The 24,777-nt window shown below is 59.7% G+C and overlaps 1 protein-coding gene and 1 long non-coding RNA gene across 4 annotated transcripts in view; one reads left to right on the top strand and one right to left on the bottom strand.

Moving 5' to 3' along the window:
* The window catches only part of PDE6B (phosphodiesterase 6B), a 43,687-nt gene extending 18,910 nt beyond the window's left edge, over positions 1-24,777 (top strand). Inside the window, exons 4-22 of one of the 3 annotated variants that reach the window (XM_030800845.1) lie at positions 7,799-7,939; positions 8,027-8,101; positions 8,765-8,829; positions 10,251-10,317; positions 10,556-10,603; positions 11,054-11,203; positions 12,322-12,465; positions 13,247-13,312; positions 14,992-15,138; positions 17,176-17,283; positions 17,551-17,660; positions 18,118-18,205; positions 18,858-18,958; positions 19,179-19,286; positions 19,946-20,009; positions 20,321-20,395; positions 21,603-21,686; positions 22,813-22,960; positions 24,407-24,777. In XM_030800845.1, coding sequence (XP_030656705.1) covers positions 7,799-7,939; positions 8,027-8,101; positions 8,765-8,829; positions 10,251-10,317; positions 10,556-10,603; positions 11,054-11,203; positions 12,322-12,465; positions 13,247-13,312; positions 14,992-15,138; positions 17,176-17,283; positions 17,551-17,660; positions 18,118-18,205; positions 18,858-18,958; positions 19,179-19,286; positions 19,946-20,009; positions 20,321-20,395; positions 21,603-21,686; positions 22,813-22,960; positions 24,407-24,468 — 1,851 coding nt within the window. In that variant the 3' untranslated portion in view covers positions 24,469-24,777. Of the gene's footprint in view, positions 1-7,217; positions 7,940-8,026; positions 8,102-8,764; positions 8,830-10,250; positions 10,318-10,555; positions 10,604-11,053; positions 11,204-12,321; positions 12,466-13,246; positions 13,313-14,991; positions 15,139-17,175; positions 17,284-17,550; positions 17,661-18,117; positions 18,206-18,857; positions 18,959-19,178; positions 19,287-19,945; positions 20,010-20,320; positions 20,396-21,602; positions 21,687-22,812; positions 22,961-24,406 lie in introns of those variants that run through there. The other 2 variants (XM_030800846.1, XM_030800847.1) reach the window with 2 other exon arrangements.
* Positions 6,507-10,961, bottom strand: LOC115831732. Its single transcript, XR_004027217.1, has 4 exons — positions 10,475-10,961; positions 8,848-9,513; positions 8,012-8,160; positions 6,507-7,918 (listed from the first exon to the last, which is right to left on the bottom strand). It is a non-coding gene; the product is annotated as an uncharacterized LOC115831732 (long non-coding RNA).

Here is a 24,777-nt window from a genome sequence, read left to right as displayed (position 1 = left end):
TTGGACTGTTGCTTTTTCTTGCCTTTTAGCACGACTTACAATTTTTGGCCAAAGCAGGGACTGGAGCAAATCAGCCTTGAGTGTGGGATTTGGGGTCCATCTGGCCGGGAGCTGGGCTGTATTGAACATTTGCTGCAGCTGAGGGTGCTGGCAGCTTCCATGCCCTTGTTTGTGGTTTTTGCTTCTGTATTAGCTTGAGCCGCCATAACAACATACCACACACCCAGCACCTTAGACAGTGGGCATTCATTTCTGAAGCTTCTGGAGGCTGTGAAGTTCCAGATGAAGGTGCTGACCAGGTTCCGTTTCTGGCGAGGGCTCTCTCCCTGGCTTGCTGTGTCCTCGTCCCATAAGGGCACCAATCGTCTCGTAGGGGCCCCATTCTCGTGAGCTCACCTAACCGTAATCATCCCCCAGGGCCCCACCTCCACTCACCATCGCATCTGGGGTGAGGGCTTCACAGATGCATGGGGGAGGGGCACGCAATCTGGTACACAGCGGGAACCACCCAGCAACAGACCTCAGTTTTAAAAGTGTGGCTCTGGCCAGGTGTGATGGCTCATGCTTGTAATCCCAGCACTTTGGGAGGCTGAGGTGTGCAGATCACCTGAGGTCAGGAGTTCGAGACCAGCCTGGCCAAATGGTGAAACCCCATCTCTACTAAAAAATACAAAAAATTAGCTGGGTGTGGTGGTGCGTGCCTGTAACCCCAGCTACTCAGGAGGCTGAGGCAGGAAAATCGCTTGAACCCAGGAGGCAGAGGTAGCAGTGAGCCAAGATTGCGCCACTGCACATTAGCCTGGGCAACAAGAGGAAAACTCCGTCTCAAAAAAAAAAAAAAAAGAAAGAGCCAAGTCAGGCGTGTTTGCCCGTTCTGTTGTCTGGTTACCCCAGCCCTAAACCAGGCAATAAGTGAATTACCGACACCTAGGAAACCCCTTGTTTGCAGCCTCTCAGCCTGCAGGCGTGTGGAGACCCGCCCAAGGTTCAAACACATGACCTTGCGTCTCCATGCGAGCTTTCGATTTTGCAGCAGACATTGCCCAGTCCTAGGAAAAGCTGTTTCTGGGTCTTCCCCTCCGAACAGCATTTTTAGGCATCCTGACTTGCAGGAGGCACAGGCCTGCCTCACGGCTCTTTTTGAAAATAAAAGTTTGTGATGAGCAAAGATTGGCCCCTGCAGTCCACCCAACGCCTGCACTTCGTCTGCCTCCTCCTTAGCTCTGGAAGGGAAGCTGGTCACTGGGATTGAAGCAGCCTCCAGGCGCTCACCCCTCCCTCTGTCCAGGGCCCTCACCTGGACAATCAGGAACTATCTTCTGTCCCAGGCACCCTCCGGCTGGAGGCCCCTGCCATTCCCTTTCTGAAAAGCCTCTCGGACACTCCCGTCAGAGCCAACAGAAGCCGCAGGGAAGCCATGGGTTAGGCCCTGCAGAGCTCAGGTTTCTCTCTGACCTGTCACGGCAGCCGCCTGTTCGGCTTAGTGGAGCAATTCTCATTGCCCAGGTGTCTGAGCTGCAGCAAGGCTGCATGAAGGGCCTGTGGGTGCAGGGCTGCGGCTCCCTCCTCCAGGCCCGCCGTGCGTCAGGACCCGATGGCTCACTGCAAGGGCAGAGGAGGTGCCCTGACTCACGTCAGGCATGGGAGGAGCAGGGGAGCCTTCCGTCTCAGCAGGTCTGACTCTTGCCTCCTGTGAGGAAGCAGAGCCATTCAGAAGTGAGAGGCAGCCAGGAGGGGTGGGCGTGGTCTGTCCACACTGGGCAGTGGCGGGAGCCTGTTGAGCTGGCCAACTTCGTGACTTAGGGCCCCACCATGATGAGCCAGACGGAGCCGTGGGGAGATCCACCCTAGCACAGCAGCCCATCTGCCGTAGCGAAGCCCTGAGCACAGGCAACAGCGACCCACAGTGGGGCGGGGCGGGTGAGCCTGGGTGTCTGTCGCCTTTCCTTTTAATACAGAGTTCTAGTTTATAGGTTACATGATTTAATTGTCATAATGGCCATGATTTAATTGTCATAATGGCTATATTTAACGGCTGGCTCTCAGAATGCCTGAGGATTTAACAACCAGCTCTGAGACGCTCACCACGAGATGAAGCCCTCCGCCCTGATGCCAGGACACACACTAGATTTGGGGATGTCAAGGCCCTGGGCCTGGGGGGGGAAACGTCTCCAGAAACAAGGGTCCTGGGGCTGGGGCTTCAGTAGGCACGAGGCCTGTCCTGGCGACCAGGCCTCCAAGGGACGCTGGGGCCACCTGCTGCTGCTTTGAAAGTCCGGGAGCGCCATTCTTGGATTCCCCAGGCACTCGCTGGGGTCTCTCATGCTGACCACAGCCTGGGAGACTGCTCACTGGTGGACCCACAGAGGCCTGGGGTTGGGACCGCGTACGCCTGAGCACTTGCCTCCCACCACGGCCGTGGCCCAGGGCTCAGCGGTCGGGGGGAGACTCTGGCCCTACTCTGCTGGGTGGGCAGCCAGTGGGGATCCATCTGCCCCTCAGGACCTCCTGGCCCCTCCTGCCCATAAGTAATGAGAGGGCCGTGAGGCTGAGCAGCTCCCCTTCCAGGGCCACATGCGTCTCTGTGCCTTCTACTCCCCCATGTCAGTGGATCCTTCATTTCTGAGTACACTGGGCAGCCACCGCTGTCACCCTGGTTTCACCCTGGAGCATTAAACCCGACCCCAGTCAATGCAGGAGGGACACAACCTCAGCTTCCATGCAGCCCAGAAGCCCAGGCAGCTCGAACCATCCCCGGGGCCTTGTGGATGCAGCAGGTGTATCCTGTACCGGGGTGCTGGGATGCTGGGCACGGGCTCGGGGCAGGAGGGGTCCCTGGGGGACACTGGGCACAGGCTCAGGGTAGGTGGGGTCCCCACGGGACGCTGGGCATGGGCTGGGGGCAGGAGGGGCCCCCGCTCCCCGAGGAGGGGACGAGTCCGGAAGACTCCAGGGCAGGCCTCGAGCCACACCATGAAAAGGGGGTGGGGGTCCCACCCAGCACTGGACGTTTGGCTTAACAAGTTCCCAACATTTTAAAGTCGAGACAATTCACGTAAGAATTAGGGTTTCTACATCTCTTGAAAGGCTGGGAGCTCAACGCTGCTGGGTGTCCGGCCCCCTGGGCCACTGCCCGGGACAGGCAGACCCCGGGTGCGAAGCCTCACAGGCTGCTTCCTCCTCACAGGCAACAGCCTCCATCCGAGGCCTCAGGGCTCCCCTTTGATCTGGAGACGCTGCCCAGGAAGAGGCCAGGGCCACCTGCGTGGGCAGAGAGGGCCCAGGAAGCCCCAAGGGTGGGGTCAGGGCACCGAGGGGACAGAGTAGAGGGGGTCCCCCAGCCCAGAACCACCCAGGCACCAAGACTCCCGGCAGTCAGGACAGAAACAGCTCCGGCACCCACACACAGGGAGAGAGGGCTGGCAGGGAGGACTGGCGTCTGGAGGCTGCAGAGGCGAGAAGGCTGGTTCGGGAGGCTGCATAGATGCAGTTTCAGAGCTGGCCAGGGTCACAGGTCGGAAGAGCCATTCCGGAGGGCAGAGGGTATTGACGGGGGCGCAGAGGAATGCCCTGAGCCTGAGCCGGCAGCGAAAATCCACCCACTGCACGCTGAAGACGCCTGCACTTCAGTCAATTGCTGTGTGCACCAGCAGGCTTATAACCGGAAAATTAAAAATGAAAACAAGGAGGAAAGGCAGAGGCCTCAGGGTGGGGCTGCTGAGCTCGGACCACCTTGAACTCAGCGCCTGCCCTCACTGAAGCGCCGACGTCAACAGCAATGGGGCTGTCACAGGCAGGGCAGGGCTGAGGTGGTGATGTCAACAGCAGTGGGGCTGTCACAGGGCAGGGCTGTCACAGGCAGGGCTGAGGTGATGATGTCAACAGCAGTGGGGCTGTCACAGGCAGGGCTGAGGTGGTGATGTCAACAGCAGTGGGGCTGTCACAGGCAGGGCTGAGGTGGTGATGTCAACAGCAGTGGGGCTGTCACAGCGGGGCAGGGCTGAGGTGGTGATGTCAACAGCAGTGGGGCTGTCACAGGCAGGGCTGAGGTGATGATGTCAACAGCAGTGGGGCTGTCACAGGCAGGGCTGAGGTGGTGATGTCAACAGCAGTGGGGCTGTCACAGGGCAGGGCTGAGGTGGTGATGTCAACAGCAGTGGGGCTGTCACAGTGGGGCAGGGCTGAGGTGGTGATGTCAACAGCAGTGGGGCTGTCACAGGTGGGGCAGGGCTGAGGTGTGATGTCAACAGCAGTGGGGCTGTCACAGGCAGGGCTGAGGGGTGGGGGGGGGGGGGGGGGGGGGGGGGGGGCTGAGGTGGTGATGTCAACAGCAGTGGGGCTGTCACAGGCAGGGCAGGGGCTGGGGACGTTCGACCAGCCTTCGACACTGTGGTGGGAGGGCTAAACCCTCTTCCCGATGTCCTCAGACAACTCAAAAAATTAGATGTGAAGCCCAGCCCTCCCTGAGCTCCAGCAGAGTGAGCTGCGGCTGTGCCCAATGTCCTGGCCACAGCTTGGTCCCCAGCAGAATATCTGTGCAGTGGACGCACAAGCGACTCACACAGCCACACACGAGGGGCTCCCAGAGCCAGGCACCCTTGGAGAGTGTGACAGGCATTACTGCCTGCAACCCTCCCTGCACCCTGAGTGTAAAACACTCTTCCTGTTTTACACCTGGGGAAACTGAGGTCCAGGAGTGAGATGGCCTTCCTGAGGTCACAGGGCTGGTGAAAGGTAGCTCAGCGTCCTCACTGCTGTGTGTTGGGGAAATGCCTGACTCCCCGTCCATGCATTAACAACAGAGGGTTGAGGGGCTCACCCTGCAGCAGGCGGAGGGACGTGAGGGGCAGAGGGGCGCGCGGGGGCGGGAGGCGGAGGGGCTCACCCTGCAGCGGGCGGAGGGACGTGAGGGGGTGGGGGTGGGGGGATGAGCCGCCCTCCCCGTTGCTCATGTGTGGAGACAGGCCTCCTGGTGGCCACTGGCTGCAATCACACAGTGCCTGGAGGTCTGCATTGGGCAGAAGCACCACCGAGCGCGTGGGCGCAAGGCCCATACGGGCACCAGCACCTGCACCTCCCAACCCCATACAGGCTGCGGTCCAGGGGGCCTCGTGAGGCACCCCTCCATGGGGTCAGACTGAATGGGGAATGGGGGCCCCAGGGGGGTTGGTGGGTCCTCAGGGAGGGCCTCCTGGAAAGGACTTGAGGCCAAGCCTTGGGAGGAGGAGGGCCTGGGATGAGGGCCTGGAGGCAGAGGCCAGAGCCCGTGCGAAGGCGCTGAGTTCGGCAGGAGACAGACTGAGTGTGCGAGGGACGCAGAGGGCACAGGGGGTGGGGCCAGGCCTCCACCTGTGGCTCTGGGTGAACCAGTCACGCGAGGAGAATGCACCCGGCGATTCTGCACATCTACAGCTGAAGGTGTCTCCGAGCCGCAGGCACTGGGATTACGAAGAGCCGTCTCCATTCAGCAGGCGCCAGGGCTATGAAGAGCTGTAGAGCAGTCGCATTTGCACCTGCTCTTTTCCTAAGTCCTGTTCTGGACCCACTAACTCCAGTGACTGAGCTGACTTCTGCACACGGGCACGGGGCCGAAGCTCCTGACTGGTACAGGGACACAGGGGCGGGACATACTCAGATAGGGGCTGGGAAGGCTGGGAGCTTCTGCTGAGGGTGGCACCAGCAGCAGCTCCATGACGGTGACTGTGGCCAGGGCGGCTCTGTGATGGTGGGTCAGGGCGGCTCCACGACAGTGACTGGGGTCAGGGTGGCCCCGTGAAGGTGACTGTGGTCAGGGTGGCTCCGCGACGGTGACTGGGGTCAGGGCGGCTCCGCGACGGTGACTGGGGTCAGGGCGGCTCCGTGACGGTGACTGGGGTCAGGGTGGCTCCGTGACGGTGACTGGGGTCAGGGCGGCTCCGTGACGGTGACTGGGGTCAGGGTGGCTCCGCGACGGTGACTGGGGTCAGGGCAGGAGAGTGAGGAGGCCAGTGAGGAGGGTCCGCGCCCATCGGTGAGGCAGGAGTCAGTGTAGGCTGCAGACCGGGTGGAGACTGGAAGGCAGGGGTCAGGGTCACTGGAGAAACATGGCTCAGGAAAGGCTTCAGGGAGAAAAAGGTGTTGGACGCCGTGGGGAGAGAGGCTGGTGCTCAGGGGCTGCTGGGGGCCGGGCCTCAGCAGGGAGGGAGGGAGGGACTCTGGGAACAGCAGAGCTGGCACTGAGGATGCTGCCAGGGAAGAGTACTGACGTGCATGGACCTGGAGGATGCCACTGGCCGAGAGAAGCTAGGATCTCACTCACATGTGGGATCCGAAAACCCTGAATTCATGGAAACAGAGAGCGGAAAGGGGGTTGCAGGAGGCTGGGGCAGGAGGAGAGACAGAGAAAGCAGAGACGTTGGTCAAAGGGTGCGAAGCGTTCGTTAGCTGGAGCCGTGGGCTTCGAGGTCAGCCGCACTGCATGGCGGCCACCACTGCTGTTAACCACAGTACACAGGGTGCTCGGTAAGTGCGGTTCTGCTTCTGAGGATTTATTATGTGGGAAAGTTTTAAATTAAAAATAAGAATAAGAATGTAAAACAATACAGTAGAACAGCCGTTTTCATGGCATTGCCTTGCACTGGGTGCTAAGTCATCAGAGATGGTTTAAAGTGTTGGGGGGCGCGTGCAACCTCTGTGCAAACTCTAGGCCATTTCACATCCGGGACTTGAGCATCCGCAGATTTTGATATCAGAGTGGCGTCCTGGAACCAATTTCCCTGAGGATACCGAGGGATGACGGTATTGTTTACCAAATTGCTAGAAAGTAGATTTGGAATGTTCTCACCACAAAAAAACAAGTTGGTGAGATGATGGATATGTTGATTAGCTTAACTGAATCTTTCTGCAACAAATACGTAGATCAGAACATCACACCAAACCCCGTAACACATAAACCCCATAAATACACACAATTATTCAACTGAAGATAAACTAAAATCAGTAAAATCAATGTACTGGGAAATAAAGCTACGAACGTCTCACTGCCCTTGGCAACAGGAGAGCCTGGTCCTGTTCCCACCATGAGCTGAGTGCCAGGGGGTGGAACTTCAGAAGGCCTGGCAGGGAGAGAGCCGGGCTAGGACACCGCAGCGGAGGACAGGGAGCTGGCACCACGCGGTAGAAGACCCAGCAGCCACCGCGAGTGTGAGGAGGCGGGGCCTGGCGGGGCCCGGGTCTGGGCCTTGACCAAGGAGGCAGAGAAAGGTGGCCCAAGGAGGGCCCTGCGGTGAGTCTGAGCCTGGCAGCAGCGCTGACCCAGCAGCCAGGGGCCCGTGTGGCGGGATGTCCTGCGCGGGGTCTGGCCAGGACCTCGTGGAGTGCGTCAGCAATGCTTCACTCTCAAACGCTTGGCGGAGGCCACAGGGGGCCTGACGTCCGGAAACCACGGCCCCATGTCCCCAAAGCCCTGCTCGCCACAGGTGATTCTGGAGCGGCCGGGCTGAGGAAGGGCTGGTCGGATGTTTGCCTCTCAAGCTCAGAGCGACGGATACCACTTTCCACTCGTCCACTCGCGAGTCATCAGGGACGCGACTGCAGCCTCCAGGCCTCACCGCCAGCCGGCTCCCGGGCCCCACAAGCTCAGATGAAACCTGGCCACGGCACCACCAGTCAGGGTCTGTGCCGGGCTCTGCGGCTGGGCAGGTGGTCAGATCAGGGAGCACACCTGAGTGTCAGGCTTGAGTTAAACCCCTGCTGCTGTGGTCAGACAGGCGTGAGGGTGGGAGTGGCCGCAGGCCCACAGGTGTGCCCCTCCCTCCAGGTGCTGCTGTGGTCGGCCAACAAGGTGTTTGAGGAGCTGACGGACATCGAGAGGCAGTTCCACAAGGCCTTCTACACGGTGCGGGCCTACCTCAACTGCGAGCGGTATTCCGTGGGCCTCCTGGACATGACCAAGGAGAAGGTGAGGCTTCGGTGGCTCAGGGACCCCCTGCCTGGCCCGACACAGGTCCCGCGCTGACCGCCCCACCCTCACCTCTTCTCTGCCCAGGAATTTTTTGACGTGTGGCCTGTGCTGATGGGAGAGTCCCAGCCGTACTCGGGCCCACGCACACCTGATGGCCGGGTGAGTCTTAGGGGAGGGGCCCAGGGCCCGTCCACACGCCTCTGTTTCCCTGGCTCCAACTGCAGGGCAGGAGAGGGAGGGATAGGGATGGGGTTTAGGGAGGTGGGAACTGGCAGGTGGGCCTCCGGGTGCCTGTCTGTCGTCTCCACCAGGCTCCCCTACTGCTGTGCTCCAGGGATGGGGTGTCCAGGGCTGGTCCTCGAATGAGGGCCGCCAGGCTGGTCGTGAAGGCCCACGTCGGCTCTGATTGTGGGGGCTCCTGCTGCCCCATCTCCCCACGTGGGACCCCCTCTGCACGTGTAGGATGCGTGTGTGTGTGTGTGAGAGTACGGGCCCAGCTTGTGTGTGGATTGTGCAGAACACAGACTGGGAAGACAGATCTAAAGCACGGCGTGTGATGCGCGTCCCGTGAGTATTGATGACGGTCTGCGTGTGTGTGCACCCTGAGCCTGTGCATGTGTGGACATGGGTGTGAGTGCGCCCGTGTTCGTAGAATACCTGCGCACGGCGGAGACATCTGTTCACGTGTGTACACATGCACGGTTATGTGTGTGGGGGTGTGCATGTGTGTGCATGTGTGTGGCTGTGTGTAGCTGTGTGTGTGGGGGGGGGCCCTCAGAGCTTGGCCAGGCAGCCCCCCGACGGGTGTCTTCTGCTTCTCAGGAAATCATCTTCTACAAAGTGATCGACTACATCCTCCACGGCAAGGAGGAGATCAAGGTCATTCCGTAAGTGCAGGATTTTACCAGAAGCGTCCCTGGGGGAGGGACCGCCCCTCAGACAGCGGCTCAGCCTCCAGGGCCGTTCTCCCAGGGCTTCCCACGGTGCAGTCAGCAGCGTCGGCCTGGCCCGGCCCTGCCTGTGGTGCTCTGTGTGCCATGGGGCATAGTGGAGTAGGGGGTGAGACAGAAGCCGACTCACTGTTCTGGGAGATGGTGAGGAGGACGTGGGCAGCTGAGGAGCCTGAGTCACTGTGGACATTCAGAGTGGACGTCCAGGGGACCAGGCAAGCTGTCCAGGCGGCCTCGTTAGCAACAATTGAGCATGAAGGCCCCAGGATCTGACCCTGGCTCCACCAGCCCAACCCAGACAGTGGAGCCTCCAGCCAGGAGGCCGAGTCTTGGCCCCGTGGGGCTGGAAGAGGAGGAGAACTCCAGTCCGGAGGTCAGGGCAGGACTCCAGCCAAGGGAGGGACAGCTGTGTGGCCCAGTGGCCCTGTGATCCCATAAGCCTATCAAGACCCCATCCCCAGGCCCCAAGCAGGAACCAGGATCCAGGTGCCAGGCTTGAGCACAAGTCAGGGTCAGGGGGGCAGGGCAGGCGCCAACGCTGAGTCCTAGAAAGCAGGCTGAAGCCACACAGCCTCCGGAGAGGGAGGGGTTCCCAAGAGGGAGGGGCCCCAGCACGGCAGCCTGGGGAGGAGGAAGAAGGCAGTACAGCCGTCCTCCAACCCACACCCCGGCCTCCTCGCCTCCTCAACCCCCTGGCGCTCAGAGAAGAGAGTAAATGCTGAGGATGGCACATGAGCCAGAGACCCCCAGACCCCTGCACGCACGCCCAGTCCGGCTGACCCCTGTACACCTACATCCAGCGCAGCCCGGCACCTCTCACCCCTGCACACACGTGCAGCCCGGCCCGGCCCCTCTCACCCCTGCACACACACGTCCAGCCCAGCCCCCCCCCCCCCCCCCCCCCCCCCCCCTCACCCATGCACACACCGTGCAGTCCGGCCCAGCCCCTCTCACCCATGCACACACCGTGCAGCCGGCCGCCCTCTCACCCCTGCACACACACGTCCAGCCCGGCCCAGCCCCTCTCACCCATGCACACACACGTGCAGCCCGGCCCGGCCCCTCTCACCCCTGCACACACACGTCCAGCCCAGCCCGGCCCCTCTCACCCACGCACACACACGTGCAGTCCGGCCCGGCCCCTCTCACCCCTGCACACACACGTCCAGCCCGGCCCAGCCCCTCTCACCCATGCACACACGCGTGCAGTCCGGCCCAGCCCCTCTCACCCCCGTACACACACATCCAGCCCGGCCCGGCCCCTCTCATCCCTGCACACACACATCCAGTCCATCTGACTCCTGCATGCACACATCCAGCCCAGCCCGGCCCATCTGACCCCTGCTCTCTGCCCACAGCACACCCCCAGCCGATCACTGGGCCCTGGCCAGCGGCCTTCCAAGCTACGTGGCGGAAAGCGGCTTTGTGAGTCCTGTGCTGTCTGGAGCCCCCACAGCCTTGCCCTCGCTGGGTGTGGCGATGTGTGCTTGTGCTTGTCTCTGCCACGTCCTGCCCTCCTGGCCAGCCTCCACGTGCCTCAGCAAGCCCCCAGCTGCCCTGCTTTGCCTACCTAGAAGCTCACCTCAGGGCCACAGAGGCCATTTTAGATCATAACAGACCTTCCGCTGCTTTGGATGAAATCGTTTTTCTGATCCTTTTACAGATTTGTAACATCATGAACGCTTCCGCCGATGAAATGTTCAAATTTCAGGTATCTGTCCATGCCTGGGTAGAAATTATACTTACTTACAAAAGAGGAGATTTTGATTCAGCAATGAGGAAGTGAATTTGTTTTTGCCACTTAAGAAACAACCTCAGCCAGGCGTGGTGGCTCACGCCTGTAATCCCAGCACTTTGGGAGGCCGAGGGGGGCGGATCACCTGAGGCCGTGACCGCAGCCCCCACACACACGCCCATGAAACCACTCCTGGTGGGAAAACGTCCTCTACCTCCTCCAGTGGGAAAATATCATGACACAGAAACCATGCATGTAAACTCCAAATGCAAAGAGGGAGAGAGGGAATGCAGAGAGCAGAGACAGGAACGTGAGCCCGGTCGTCACGGCTCTAGGGGAGGAGACGTGAGGTCACTCTGCCCGGCCACACGGCCGGGCCAGGGCCAGCCTCAGGGCGGAGCTCAGCTCTGGACACGGCTCCCGCAGGAAGGGGCCCTGGACGACTCCGGGTGGCTCATCAAGAATGTGCTGTCCATGCCCATCGTCAACAAGAAGGAGGAGATTGTGGGAGTCGCCACGTTTTACAACAGGAAAGACGGGAAGCCCTTTGACGAACAGGACGAGGTTCTCATGGAGGTAGCACCTGGGCAGACATGGCTTTGCCGGGGATGCCCTGCAAGGGGTGGGGCCTGTGCGGTGTGGGGGCCTCCCCGCCAAGCATTCGGCTGCATGTGTGTGCTCGTGTGTGTGCTGTGTGTGTGCTCGCGTGTGTGCTGTGTGTGCTCGTGTGTGTGCTCGTGTGTGTGCTGTGTGTGCTCGCGTGTGTGCTGTGTGTGTGCTGTGTGTGCTCGTGTGTGTGCTCGTGCGTGTGCTGTGTGTGTGCTCGTGTGTGTGCTGTGTGTGTGCTGTGTGTGTGCTCGTGTGTGTGCTGTGTGTGTGCTGTGTGTGCTCGTGTGTGTGCTGTGTGTGCTGTGTGTGTGCTCGTGTGTGTGCTGTGTGTGTGCTGTGTGTGCTCGTGTGTGTGCTCGTGCGTGTGCTGTGTGTGCTCGTGTGTGTGCTCGTGTGTGCTGTGTGTGCTCGTGTGTGTGCTGTGTGTGCTCGTGTGTGTGCTCGTGCGTGTGCTGTGTGTGTGCGTGTGTGTGCTGTGTGTGCTGTGTGTGCTGTGTGTGCTCGTGTGTGTGCTCGTGCGTGTGCTGTGTGTGTGCTCGTGTGTGTGCTGTGTGTGCTCGTGTGTGTGCTGTGTGTGCTCGTGTGTGTGCTGTGTGTGTGCTGTGTGTGCTCGTGTGTGTGCTTGTGTGTGTGCTGTGTGTGCTCGTGTGTGTGCTGTGTGCTCGTGTGTGTGCTCGTGTGTGTGCTGTGTGTGCTGTGTGCTCGTGTGTGTGCTCGCGTGTGTGCTGTGTGTGTGCTCGTGTGTGTGCTGTGTGTGCTCGTGTGTGTGCTCGTGTGTGTGCTCGTGCGTGTGCTGTGTGTGTGCTCGTGTGTGTGCTGTGTGTGCTCGTGCGTGTGCTGTGTGTGTGCTCGTGCGTGTGCTGTGTGCATGCGGCGCAACGTGCAGCCAGGGAGAGGACGACAAAGGGCCCCCCCTGCGAGCAGGGGACTCTGCAGAGCACCCGGGAGACCCCGCACAGAAGCACCACGACACCACGGTGGCAGCCCCAGGACCTGCCTGCTGAGCCACGGGGCCTGGCACACGGGCACACGGGAGGGGGCGCGCTGGGAGCACTGAACACCAGTGACACTGCCACCCCCTCCAGTCCCTGACACAGTTCCTGGGCTGGTCAGTGATGAACACCGACACCTACGACAAGATGAACAAGCTGGAGAACCGCAAGGACATCGCGCAGGACATGGTCCTTTACCACGTGAAGTGCGACAGGGACGAGATCCAGCTCATCCTGGTGCGGTGGGGGCAGGTCGTCCAGGGGTCACCCAGGGGTCACGGCTGTGTGGTGGGGGCAGGTCGTTCAGGGGTCACCCAGGGGTCACAGCTGTGCGGCGGGGGCAGGTCGCCCAGGGTCATGACTCCTTCTCTGTGCAGTGGGGGCAGGTTGCCAGGGGTCACAGCTGTGTGGTGGGGTCAAGTCGCCAGGGGTCATGGCTGTGTGGCGGGAGCAGGTCACCCAGAGGTTATGGCTGTGCGGTGGGGGCAGGTCACCCGTGGTCACAGGTGTGCGGGGCAGGTCACCCAGGGGTCATGGATGTGTGGTGGAGGCAGGTTGCCCAGGGGTCACAGCTCCCTCTGTGCAGTGGGCGGCCAGGTTAGCCAGGGGTCACAGCTCTCTCTGTGTGGCGGGGACACGGCCCTGGGGCCATAGGTGAGTACAACCCTGGCATGCCCCCAAGGTCCCTCTGCCTGCATGGCCCCGTCATCCCTTCCCTGTGCTCAATCTCCCCAGCCAGGGGCCTTGTGTGGCCAGAGCCTTCCTGGTCATCATGAGAGAGTCCCATTGTTATGCCTGAGGACTGCGTAAGGCAGTGCCCGAGACAGGACAGGTGGGAAAGTCAGCAGGCCATGCACGGTCATTTGTCTCCAGATCAGAGGCTGCCAGGGCCTTCCCAGAGTGAAAGCACGAGCTCTTGACAGCACCTTCCTCCAGCTCACACGGGGTGGACGCACCGCCGTCACCTTTTCCCACACACGAGGCTCTTTCTCGTGACACTTCTGTGTCTCTGTGCTAGCCAACCAGGGCGCGCCTGGGGAAGGAGCCTGCTGACTGCGATGAGGACGAGCTGGGCAAAATCCTGGTAAGAAACTCACTCCCGTCCCTCCCATGGAGGCCGGCCATGTGTGAGGCTGAGAGGAAGAGTTCTCCATTGTCCAGGACCCGAGGGTGCTTTGCACACGCAGTCATCGGGGATGTTGGTGCTGTGTGTGTGTATATACTTGTGTATCTAAGCACCTCAGTGTACGTGTGTCTACATAAGCCTGGCTTTCAGTCTCAGCCAGTGTGTCCCTGAGTGTGTTTGCATGGCCAGAATATGGCTTTGATGTCTGCACTCCTGAGTGTATCTTCGTGTCTTCCTGTCTCCTCTGCGCTTTGCCAGATGTCTAGTCTTCACTGGATGTTTAGTGGACCTGACTTGGACTGTGTCCATCTGTGTCAACTCTGCTGTCAGAGTGCCTAGGTGCCTGCAACACCCAGTGTGTGTGCATCCGCATGTGTGTGCACACATGGGTGTCTGTGTGCGTGTGTGTGCACACGTGGGTGTCTGTGCGTGTGTGCACAGGTGTATACATGTGTGCACATGCGGGTATGTGTGCACACATGGGTGTGTGTGTGCACATGTGGGTGTCTGCATGTGTGCACAGGTGTGTACATGTGTGCACATGCGGGTGTGTATGTGTGCACACGTGGGTGTCTGTGTGTGCACATGTGGGTATGTGGGTGTGTATGCACAAGTGGGTGTCTGTGTGTGTGCATATGTGGGTGTCTGTGTGCATGTGTGCACATGTGGGTGTGTGTGCACAGGTGTGTACATGTGTGCGTATGTGGGTGTGTATGTGTGCGTATGTGGGTGTGTATGTGTGCACACGTGGGTGTCTGCATGTGTGTGCACATGTGGGTGTGTGTGCATGTGCACATTGAGTATGCATGTGTACACATGTGTGTGCACACGAGTATGTGTGTGCATGTGTGCACATGGGCATTTATGTGTGTGCCTGTGTGTGCACCCATGTGTGTGCGCTCATGTGTGCACAGGTGGGTGTGTATTGTGTGCGCATGTGTGTTTGCATGTGGGTGCACATGGATATATATAGACACATGCTTGTGTGTGTCTCCCAGAGACCATTGCTGGATCAATGTGGGGATTATGTGGCGTCCCCATCACCCTGGGTCTGCCTGTGCAATTTAGAATCTCCTGGGGCCACGAGCCTTGTGAGTAGGCCTTGGACCGAGCATGGCAATGTGCCTGGTGAGTCTGAAAGTCCACTGTCGTGTGTGTTACCTCATGGCTGTGTGCGTATGCCTACATGTGTGAGTCTGCACGTGTGTGCCTGCGTGTCTGTGGGTGTGCCTGGGTGCTCATGTGTGTGCCTGTGTGTCGAACTGGTGCCTTTGTATTCACAGGAGTGGCCGTGTGTCCAGGTGTGCCTGTGTCACGTGTGTCTGTATCCGTGTGTGTGTGTGTTTCTTTTCATGTGCATACCTTTGTGTTTGCTTGTTTCAACAACATCACCCTGTCCACCAAACTGGGCAAGTTCTTCACTGTTAGGCCACAGGGTACAAGAGGGGAGAGTGAGGCTGAGCCAGGGGGGCATGTGAGCAGCCTGGGATACAGGCTGGAGCGCCAGGAATGACACGTCTCCTCAGACATGCCTGAGGTGTCTGAGGCTTGACAGGGGATCTGGAGAGAAGAAGGGATGAGAAGCAAGTGGGGGCTGTGGCAGGCCAACCTCCCTCAGCCCACAATCCCTCCCACAGAAGGAGGAGCTGCCAGGACCCACCACATTTGACATCTACGAATTCCACTTCTCTGACCTGGAGTGCACCGAACTGGACCTAGTCAAATGTGGCATCCAGATGTACTACGAGCTGGGCGTGGTCCGAAAGTTCCAGATCCCCCAGGAGGTGGGAGACACCGCAGGGCGCATAGTCAGGTCCCTGAGGCCGCCCAGGATGTGGGGGTGGGATGTGATCAGGGCCTCAGGTGCCCCAGAAGGTGAGGGGGATGGGATTGGGGGTTCCAGATCCCACAGGAAGTTTAGAGGGCAGACATGTTCATCGCAGAACAGGTAAAATGCACACGGGAAGTAAGCATAAAACAAATAATTGGATGGCTGGGTGGCTGGCTGGATTGATGGGTGGAAAGCAGGGAGGAAGGAGGGAGGTTAGGAAGGAAGGAAGGAAGGCAAACAGGCAAGCAGAAAGAAACAATGGAAGAATAAATGAATGGATGGGTGGATGCCAATGGTAGTCGGATAGTTGGATAAATGGATGGATGGGCGGGTGGCCAATGGTAGCTGGATGGTTGGATAAATGGATGGGTGGGTGACCAATGGTAGTTGGATGGTTGGATAAATGGACAGATGGGTGGGTGGGCCAATGGTAGCTGGATGGTTGGATAAATGGATGGGTGGGTGGGCCAATGGTAGTTGGATGGTTGGATAAATGGACGGATGGGTGGGTGGGCCAATGGTAGTTGGATGGTTGGATAAATGGACGGATGGGTGGGTGGGCCAATGGTAGCTGGATGGTTGGATAAATGGATGGGTGGGTGACCAATGGTAGTTGGATGGTTGGATAAATGGACAGATGGGTGGGTGGGCCAATGGTAGCTGGATGGTTGGATAAATGGATGGGTGGGTGGGCCAATGGTAGTTGGATGGTTGGATAAATGGACGGATGGGTGGGTGGGCCAATGGTAGCTGGATGGTTGGATAAATGGACGGATGGGTGGGTGGGCCAATGGTAGTTGGATGGTTGGATAAATGGACGGATGGGTGGGTGGGCCAATGGTAGTTGGATGGTTGGATAAATGGACGGATGGGTGGGTGGGCCAATGGTAGTTGGATGGTTGGATAAATGGACGGATGGGTGGGTGGGCCAATGGTAGTTGGATGATTGGATAAGTGAATGGATGGGTGGATGGCTGGAGAAGTGGTTGCGTGAGTGATGAGTAGGTGGGTCAATTAATGAATTAATAGATGGGTCGATGAATGAGTGAATGGATGGGTGGACAGTAGATGGATGGTGAATGGATAGATTTAAAGTTTTATTATTAGGAGTTCCAAGCAATTTGACCATTAGGTACATCATCTGGCAATAACAGGGGATTTGGTGTGGGGTACTGAGGAGATAGAAGCCTCCCATCACCTAAACAGAAAGCACAAAGTGGGCCTCCAGGTTTGGCCACAGCAGCGCTCCTCGGAGACCCCCTGGGGAGGCGGGTGGCTTTCCCAGCCCTCGTCCGCAGCCCTGTGCCCTCCCTGGGTTCTCCTGCCCTGCCCTGCTTCCAACATCTCAGGGGACTTCCCACAGCCCAAGGAAGAGAATCCTCTTTTCTCATGCCCCTCTGAGAACAGGTGCAGCAGGTCAGCATTTCCAAAAAAAGTTTTACTAAATACTAAGGGAAAACACTCAAGGAAAAATGTATAGAAAATATTTGCAGAATAAAAAATATTTCCAAATAATTTTCTGACCCTGAAAATCACAGTGGCTGCAGGAACAGCCTCCTGGTGACCAGCATTCTCTTGCCCTGCAGACATCGGCTCTCCCACCCCAGCCTGCAGCCCACACATTCTGCTCATTCAAATGTCCATGCCTCAAACCGACATCGTAAAATATGCCGCATCCCCAGGGGTCCTCCTCCCAGCTTGAGGCCAGGCAGTCGGATGGAGGATGGGCGGCCCCTGAAGGCTGGGGCTGTTCTCAGCTCCTGCCCTGCCTGGCTCCACCCCATGGGTGCCAGTGTGGCAGCCCCTACCCAGGAAGGCCAGCGGAGGCCAGTGGGAAACGCCAGGATGGGGAAGGTCAGGGAGTCCAGGAGACAGGGTATGGGGACGATGGCACATAGCAGGGCTTCCACGGTGAAGTCAGCCACATGTGCCGCTCCGGCGGGACTTACACACTTGCCGCCAGAGCCCTGTGTCCTCTCGGCTCCCCTAGGTCCTGGTGCGGTTCCTGTTCTCCATCAGCAAAGGGTACCGGAGAATCACCTACCACAACTGGCGTCACGGCTTCAATGTGGCCCAGACGATGTTCACGCTGCTCATGGTGCGTGGCTGCCAGAATGACCAGGGTTGTGCGGGCCCTTCTGGTACCAAGGGCAGCGCTCATGCACCCCGAGGGATGAGATGGGGGTCCTCCCAGGGCAGAGGGATGGAGGAGGGCAACGCCGTCTGACACCGCGCACCTCGCACCCCAGCCCTGCAGTGGTTGGAGGTCCGACCTCCAACCTGACTCCTCTGTCATCCCAACCCCTCACCACTCCCCACCCTGCTGGAGCCAGGACCCGTGAGCAAGGCAGCCCTGTCTCTACAGACCGGCAAACTGAAGAGCTACTACACGGACCTGGAGGCCTTCGCCATGGTGACAGCCGGCCTGTGCCACGACATCGACCACCGCGGCACCAACAACCTGTACCAGATGAAGTAGGCACCACAGGGCGGGCATGTGAATTAGCCCTAAATCAACGCCACGCGCTCGGCGTGAATCAGGCTCCGCATAGCAGGCTATGTAGAAAGTGGAGTCCACGGCCAGGGCCCGTACTCCAGCGCTGTGGGAGGCCAAGGCGAGCGGATTGCTTGAGCCCAGGAGTTCGAGACCAGCCTGGGCAACACGGCAAGATCTCTCCTCTACAAAAACTTAAAAAAAAAAACAGCTGTATATGGTGGCGCACGCCTGTGGTCCCAGCTACTTAGGAGGCTGAGGTGGGAGGATCACGTGAGCCCAGGAGGTCTAGGCTGTGTCCAGCCATGACTGCACCGCTGCACTCCAGCCTGGGTGACAGAGCCAGAAAGAAAGTGGGGCCCATCTGGAGAGGCTGCAGAGCGCAGGGTGGGCCGAGGGCAGGTCCCACGGGCCTCACCCCCACCACCTGTGTAACAGGTCCCAGAACCCCTTGGCTAAGCTCCACGGCTCCTCGATTTTGGAGCGGCACCACCTGGAGTTTGGGAAGTTCCTGCTCGCGGAGGAGGTTGGTATCCTCACTCTCGGTTTCTGCTGTGGGGGCTGGGGACGCAGCGTCCGCAGGACGGCAGGGCCGTATCCTGCAGAGCAGGGCTCTGATGCAGCGGGTGAGCACTGGGCGGGTGAGCACTGGGCGGGTGAGCACTGGGGGAGTGAGCACTGGGCGGGTGAGCACTGGGCGGGTGAGCACTGGGGGAGGGCGGCAGAGAAGGCCCAGGGCCGAGGCTGCGGGCAGGTGCATTGGAGGCCCCGGGAAGACGCTTGTGGGGCTGGATCCACATCTGGAAAGGACCCCTCGTGGGGTGGGGTGGAAGCCGAGGGGGAAGCGGCTCGGGACCCACTAGCGGGGGGAATGAGGGGCAGCCGAGCCCCGAGCGTCCCCCAAGGACCTGGACCCTCAGCGGCCCCCTCCCTGCCCTCCCCGGTGGTGACCTCTGAGGCCATCTGCGTCCCAAGCCGACGACCCGGGGCAGGAGCCGCTGGTGGAGGGCTGGGCACCCTGAGGAGGGCCCCGCGCAGCAGGGGATTCGGGGTCCCGCCCACCGAGGGCCCGGGGGCGGGGCGTGAGAGTGACAGACGGCCGGGGCGGAAGGGCGGGGTCCGCGGCACCCTGAGAGGCGGCCGCAGGGCGCCTGACGCACTGGGCGCAACCTCCGCAGACCCTCAACATCTACCAGAACCTGAACCGGCGGCAGCACGAGCACGTGATCCACCTGATGGACATCGCCATCATCGCCACGGACCTGGCCCTGTACTTCAAGTGCGCGCCTTCGCGGGAGGGGGCGCCTCGCGGGGCGGGCGGGAAGCCTGGGATCCCCCCGCAGACACGGGGGCGCAGCCCCGGATTCCATCCCTGCCCGCCGGCCCCGCACACTCCGGATGGGGCCTCGCTCCGGCTCCGCGCCTCCCTGCAGACGGGCGCTTGGGGCGGGGTCTCCACACTTGCTCCCACCTGCACCTCCCTTGTTCCCCGGGTTCAGGAAGAGAGCGATGTTTCAGAAGATCGTGGATGAGTCCAAGAACTACGAGGACAAGAAGAGCTGGGTGGAGTACCTGTCCCTGGAGACGACCCGGAAGGAGATCGTCATGTGAGCGCGGGCGGAGGGGGCACGAGGGGTCCTTCCCTGGCAGGGACCGGGCCCACTCACCAGCTGGTTAACCCTGCAGCCCTCCCCAGACGCTCTGGAGCAGGAAGAGCCAGTGGCGGCAGCTTGTCGAGGCCTGTGAAACAAATGCGCCGTCCTTATTTCCCCCCAGCTCTCAGGGAGATGGTGCAGAGCTGGGGAGCACACAGGCACTGCCTCGGTCTGTAGCCCTTGGCAGTAACTTACTTCATTTTGACCTTCCATTTTTTCACCTGTAAAATGGTGATTCACAACCAGCCCCTCCTCAGGCTGGTCCCAAGGACCCAGTAAGAAAATACACGTAAACCCAGCACTTGGGAGGCCGAGGGGAGTGGATCACCTGAGGTCAGGAGTTCGAGATCAGCCTGGCCAACATGGTGAAACCCCGTCTCTTCTAAAAATACAAAAATTAGCCGGGCATGGTGGCGGACGCCTGTAATGCCAGCTACTCAGGAGGCTGAGGCACAAGAATCAGGAGGCAGAGGTTGCAGTGAGCTGAGATTGCGCCATTGCACTCCAGCCTGGGCAACAGAGCAAGATTCCATCTCAAAAAAGAAAACATATATAAACCACCTGCCCTCAGGAGACGCTCATCAGCACTCGTGCCTGGTTTGTGTCTGCAGGGCCATGATGATGACAGCCTGCGATCTGTCTGCCATCACCAAGCCCTGGGAAGTCCAGAGCAAGGTTAGAACAGAGGGCCCTCCAGACCCAGTCAGTGCCGCTCAGCACAGGGGACTGCCGGGCGGGCGGGAGCCTCGGATGGCGACGGACCATTGTTTGCAAGGAGCTCTGAGGGCCACCTCCTCCGGGCCAGGCCAGCGTGGCAAGGGTGGGGGTGCTGCAGTATGCCTGCATGGCCCAGCCGGAGCCCTGTGTGGTGGGGACCCCGGGGGTCTGGGGCAGAGAAGACCAAGGCTCAGAGCCTCACGGGGCGGGCCCAGGCCCTTCCGCATGGGCTCAGAGCTCCACAGACAGCTGCCTTCCTGTGCCTCCAGGTCGCACTTCTCGTGGCTGCTGAGTTCTGGGAGCAAGGTGACTTGGAAAGGACAGTCTTGGATCAGCAGCCCATTGTGAGTGCTGCTTCTGGAACCTTCCACTCCTGAAATGGGCGTTAGAGACCCCTCTTGGTCCTCAGGAGCCTCAGGTCCTGGCTTGGTGTCAGGCAGGGGGTTCTGAGGTCCTGGGGTCTTTATCTCACTTTGTGGGGTCATGTGACATGCATGTGGGTGGCTCGGATCTGGGTACAACTGTGGCTTGGGTGATGCTTATGCAGAGGTGACGTCGTTGGCACTGGAGGAACCAAGGCCACCGGCTCATCACCAAGAGCCTCTGGGTCCAGGCAGCTCTGCAGGTGAACCCCAGCGGGGTCGCGAGCCGTGCCCCAAGAAAGCCCTGGGGAGGGTTCTGGGGCAGAGAACGCATGGGGGGCATCCCGGGCCCACACCATGGTATGATGGACAATGCCGGGGTCCTCAGGTCAGCAGCAGGGTCTAAATACCTGCTGGCAGCAGGAGAGGCGCCAGCAAATGGGAGAGGCAGGATAGGCACCAGGAACAGGAGAGGCAGGGCTGCCCCAGCCCCACGTGGACCAGATGGGAGCAGTGCTTTCTCACACACCCGCTCCGGTGGGTGGCGAGGGGCTGTCTGGAGCCTGCGGTGGAGAGGGCTTAGGCCAGGTGCAGCCTCGGCAGGAAAGGGGGCCTTGGTTGGTCAGCAAAGCCCCACGGGGGAAGGACAGGTAGCAGGTCCATCCCCCGGGCCCGACCTCTAGAGTCCTGCGTGGTTCACCCTCCACGGGGAGACTGTGAGGGGACTGACAGATAGCCCAGGGCACTCGGGGTCTGACACTAGAAACAGCTCCAGAGCACATCTGTGTCTGCCCCAGGAGAGTGCACGGCGAGGTCCTGGTCAGCCGAGTGTCTGGGCAGCGCAGCCCAGCCCGGCTCAGCACTGTGTACAGCGCCATCCCCCTCCCCGCCTCTCCCCAGCTGCAGGAAGGGTCGCCAGAGCCAAGAGGGGGCTGCCCTCAGGGGACCACGGGCTGGAGCCAACAGCAGCTGTGGGAAAGAGCTGCCCACGGTTCCTAGGAGCTGTGGAGCAGCTGGCCGAGGGGGAGGGTGTCAGCTTCCCCTCCCGAGAGCCAGTTTCTGTCGGGCAGCCTCCGTCACAGGCTGTGTCTCCATGAGCACATCTGAGTCACGGGGTCAAGGGGCTGGGCAGGGCCCGAGGAGCTGCCTCCCCGGTCACTCGTCCCCTGCCCTCTGTTCCTCCCACCAGCCTATGATGGACCGGAACAAGGCTGCCGAGCTCCCCAAGCTGCAAGTGGGCTTCATCGACTTCGTGTGCACATTCGTGTACAAGGTACGTGGTTCACGGGTGTTCCAAGCTGACTGAGGGGCAGGGTGGCTGGGAGCAGGCAAGGGGGCGCGGGCTGGAGTCGCGTGGACTCACACGGGCCCGGCGTGTCCTCGCTGGAGCAGGGATGCCAGTGCCGGCTTCATGCTGCTCTCGAGTGGGGCAAATGGGGAGGAACATCAGTTTCCGTACCCCCACAGGTGCCCCAGCCCATCCTCACCCTGCTGTGCCCCTGGAAGCTCTGAGCCCTTTCCCAGCCCAGAATGTCCTCTGCTAGCCTCCAGGCCCCCCCAGAAGTTCCCCGTCCGTGTCCCCGCCATGGCCAGCACACTGTTTTGGGGGCCCTGGCTGCAGCTCTGTGGGTTCATTTGTTCCATGTTTGTGAACCCTCGCGGTGGGGCTGGGTGGCTGGGTCGGCCTGTCTGCTGGGTGCCCGCCCACAGTGGCATTTGGAACAGCAGAAGGAGCCACATCCCTTTCAATCTGCCACCATCTGATGCCAGTTGAGTCTCCGAGGACACAAGGCGGGCACTGAGGGGGAGACTCACTGGGGCAGGGGTCTGACCGTGGGGCCCCTGTGTGATGCCCATAAGAGCCAGCTGCCTCCGGCCGCTCTCCCTGGTGATAGAATCCACGCCCCAAGGAGGATGCCATGGGTTCCACTTGAAGTTGTCCCGGAGTGGGCCGTGCCCACTCCCCACCCCGTGCCACCCACCCCGCCACACTCCATGTGTGATGTGCACAAGTGCACGCGTGTGCTGTGCTTGCATGATGTGTGCCGTGTGTGTGTGGGAGGGATGGGAGAAGGCACTGCAGGGCCTGCTGTCCGCCTGCGCCCACCACCCCTCTGCTCGGCACCCTGCCCCCGCGCCGAGCTGTTCTGCTCTTTCTTGGGTTCCTCTCCCTGCAACGCTGCACCCTAAGCATTCACACCCTAAAGCTCCCAGCTTTAACGTCACCAACACAGGCCCCGAGGTTTCTCCCTTCATAGGGCTCTGCTGGGAAGGTGCCCCCTCTGTGGTGCTCCCTCCTCCTGCCAGGCCGTTCCCCTACGAGGGGGATGAGCTGGGGAAGGGCTATCTTACTCTGGCAGGCAGGACAGGATTCACAGTGACTTCTCGCCTCCCCTCAGGAGTTCTCTCGTTTCCATGAAGAGATCCTGCCCATGTTCGATCGACTGCAGAACAATAGGAAGGAGTGGAAGGCGCTGGCTGATGAGTATGAGGCCAAAGTGAAGGCTCTGGAGGAGAAGAAGGAGGAGAGGGTGGCGGTCAAGAAAGGTCTGGCTCTGTGTGGCCTGCGGGGCAGGGACTCGGTGACGCTCCCAAGGCAAAATGAAAAGACAGGGCACAGAGCAGACTTAGAATGGAGAAAAGCAGCAGCCCCGAGGGGGACAGGGCCGTAGTGCAGGGAGAGAGGCCATGGCAGGGGAGGGTGGCAGCTGACTCCACCTCGGTAGCAAACCCGGACTGAAAAATTTTCTCCGTGCGTAGCCAGTGAACCCCATTTTTCACTAAAGAAGTAACCATATGTTATGTCCTTTATAAAGGCCTTAGTTGTAACAAGTCAGCACACCCCCAAGTTCAAATCCCAAAGGCATCGTGGTCTTGCCATTTGCCCGCGCTTGGCTACCTTAGCTCTGAGGTTTGGCTTGCTATTCCTGCTTCTCCCAGTATCCCATGCTACTCCTGCTATGGCATGCTATTTATTCCCACTACCCCATGCTATTCCCCTACCCCATGCTATTCCCACTACCCCATGCTGCTCCCACTACCCCATGCTATTCCCCTACCCCATGCTATTCCCACTACCCCATGCTATTCCCGCTACCCCATACTATTCCAGCTACTCCATGGTATTCCCACTACCCCATGCTATTCCCACTACCCCATGCTATTCCCACTACCCCATGCTATTCCAGCTACCCCATACTATTCCAGCTACTCCACGGTATTCCTGCTATGCCTTGCTATTCCCACCATGCTGTGCTATTTATTCCCACCACCCCATGCTATTCCCCTATGCCATGCTGCTCCCACTACCCCATGCTATTCCCACTATGCCATGCTATTTCCCTATCCCATGCTATTCCCACTACCCCATACTATTCCCACTACCCCATGCTATTTCCACTATGCCATGCTATTTATCCCCACTACCCCATGCTATTCCTACTACCCCATGCTATTTCCCTACCCCATGCTATTCCCACTACCCCATGCTATTCCCACTATGCCGTGCTATTCCCACTACCCCATGCTATTCCCCTACCCCCATGCTATTCCAGCTGTCCCATGCTATCCCCACTATCCCATGCTATTTCCACTATGCCGTGCTATTTATCCCCACTATTCCATGCTATTCCCCTACTCCATGCTATTCCGCTATCCCATGCTATTTCACTATCCCATGGTATTCTCACTATCTCATGCTTCCCATTATCCCATGTTATTCCCCTACCCCATGCTATTCCTGCTATCCTATGCGACACAAACAAGGCGACTTCAGGACTATGGAAGCCCAGGATGAGCATAATGAGGGCACAGTGTCAATAGGGGCTAAAGCACTAAGAAAGGCTCAGCCTGGCTAATCGGCTTGGGCTGGTCACAGACCCAGGCGCTGTCCTTCCTCCTGCAGGGGTTGGTAGAGGTCACACCAGGCAGGAGGGAAGGAATAGGGCTGGTGTGCACAGTTGGTTCCACTCACCATCTTGTCTTCTCTTGCAGTAGGCACAGAAATTTGCAATGGTGGCCCAGCACCCAAGTCTTCAACCTGCTGTGTCCTGTGAGCACTGGTCCCGTGGGGACCCCATGGCTCCCTCAATCTTCACCCACTAGGATTTGGGTTCTGCCTGTGGCCATTTGCTACAAGAGGTTAGGAAGCCCAAGAAAATGACTGAAGATCATCCTGGATTTTTTTTTTTTTTTTTTTTTTTTTGAGACGGCGTCTTGCTCTGTCACCCAGCCTGGAGTGCAGTGGCGCGATCTCGGCTCACTGCAAGCTCTGCCTCCCGGGTTCACGCCATTCTCCTGCCTCAGCCTCTCCGAGTAGCTGGGACTACAGGCGCCTGCCACCACGCCCGGCTAATTTTTTGTAT

Source organism: Nomascus leucogenys, chromosome 20 (genome assembly GCF_006542625.1).
Source record: "Nomascus leucogenys isolate Asia chromosome 20, Asia_NLE_v1, whole genome shotgun sequence".
NCBI lineage: Eukaryota > Metazoa > Chordata > Mammalia > Primates > Hylobatidae > Nomascus > Nomascus leucogenys.
Note: the sequence above shows the minus strand (reverse complement) of the source record. Positions and strands in the feature narration are given on the sequence as shown.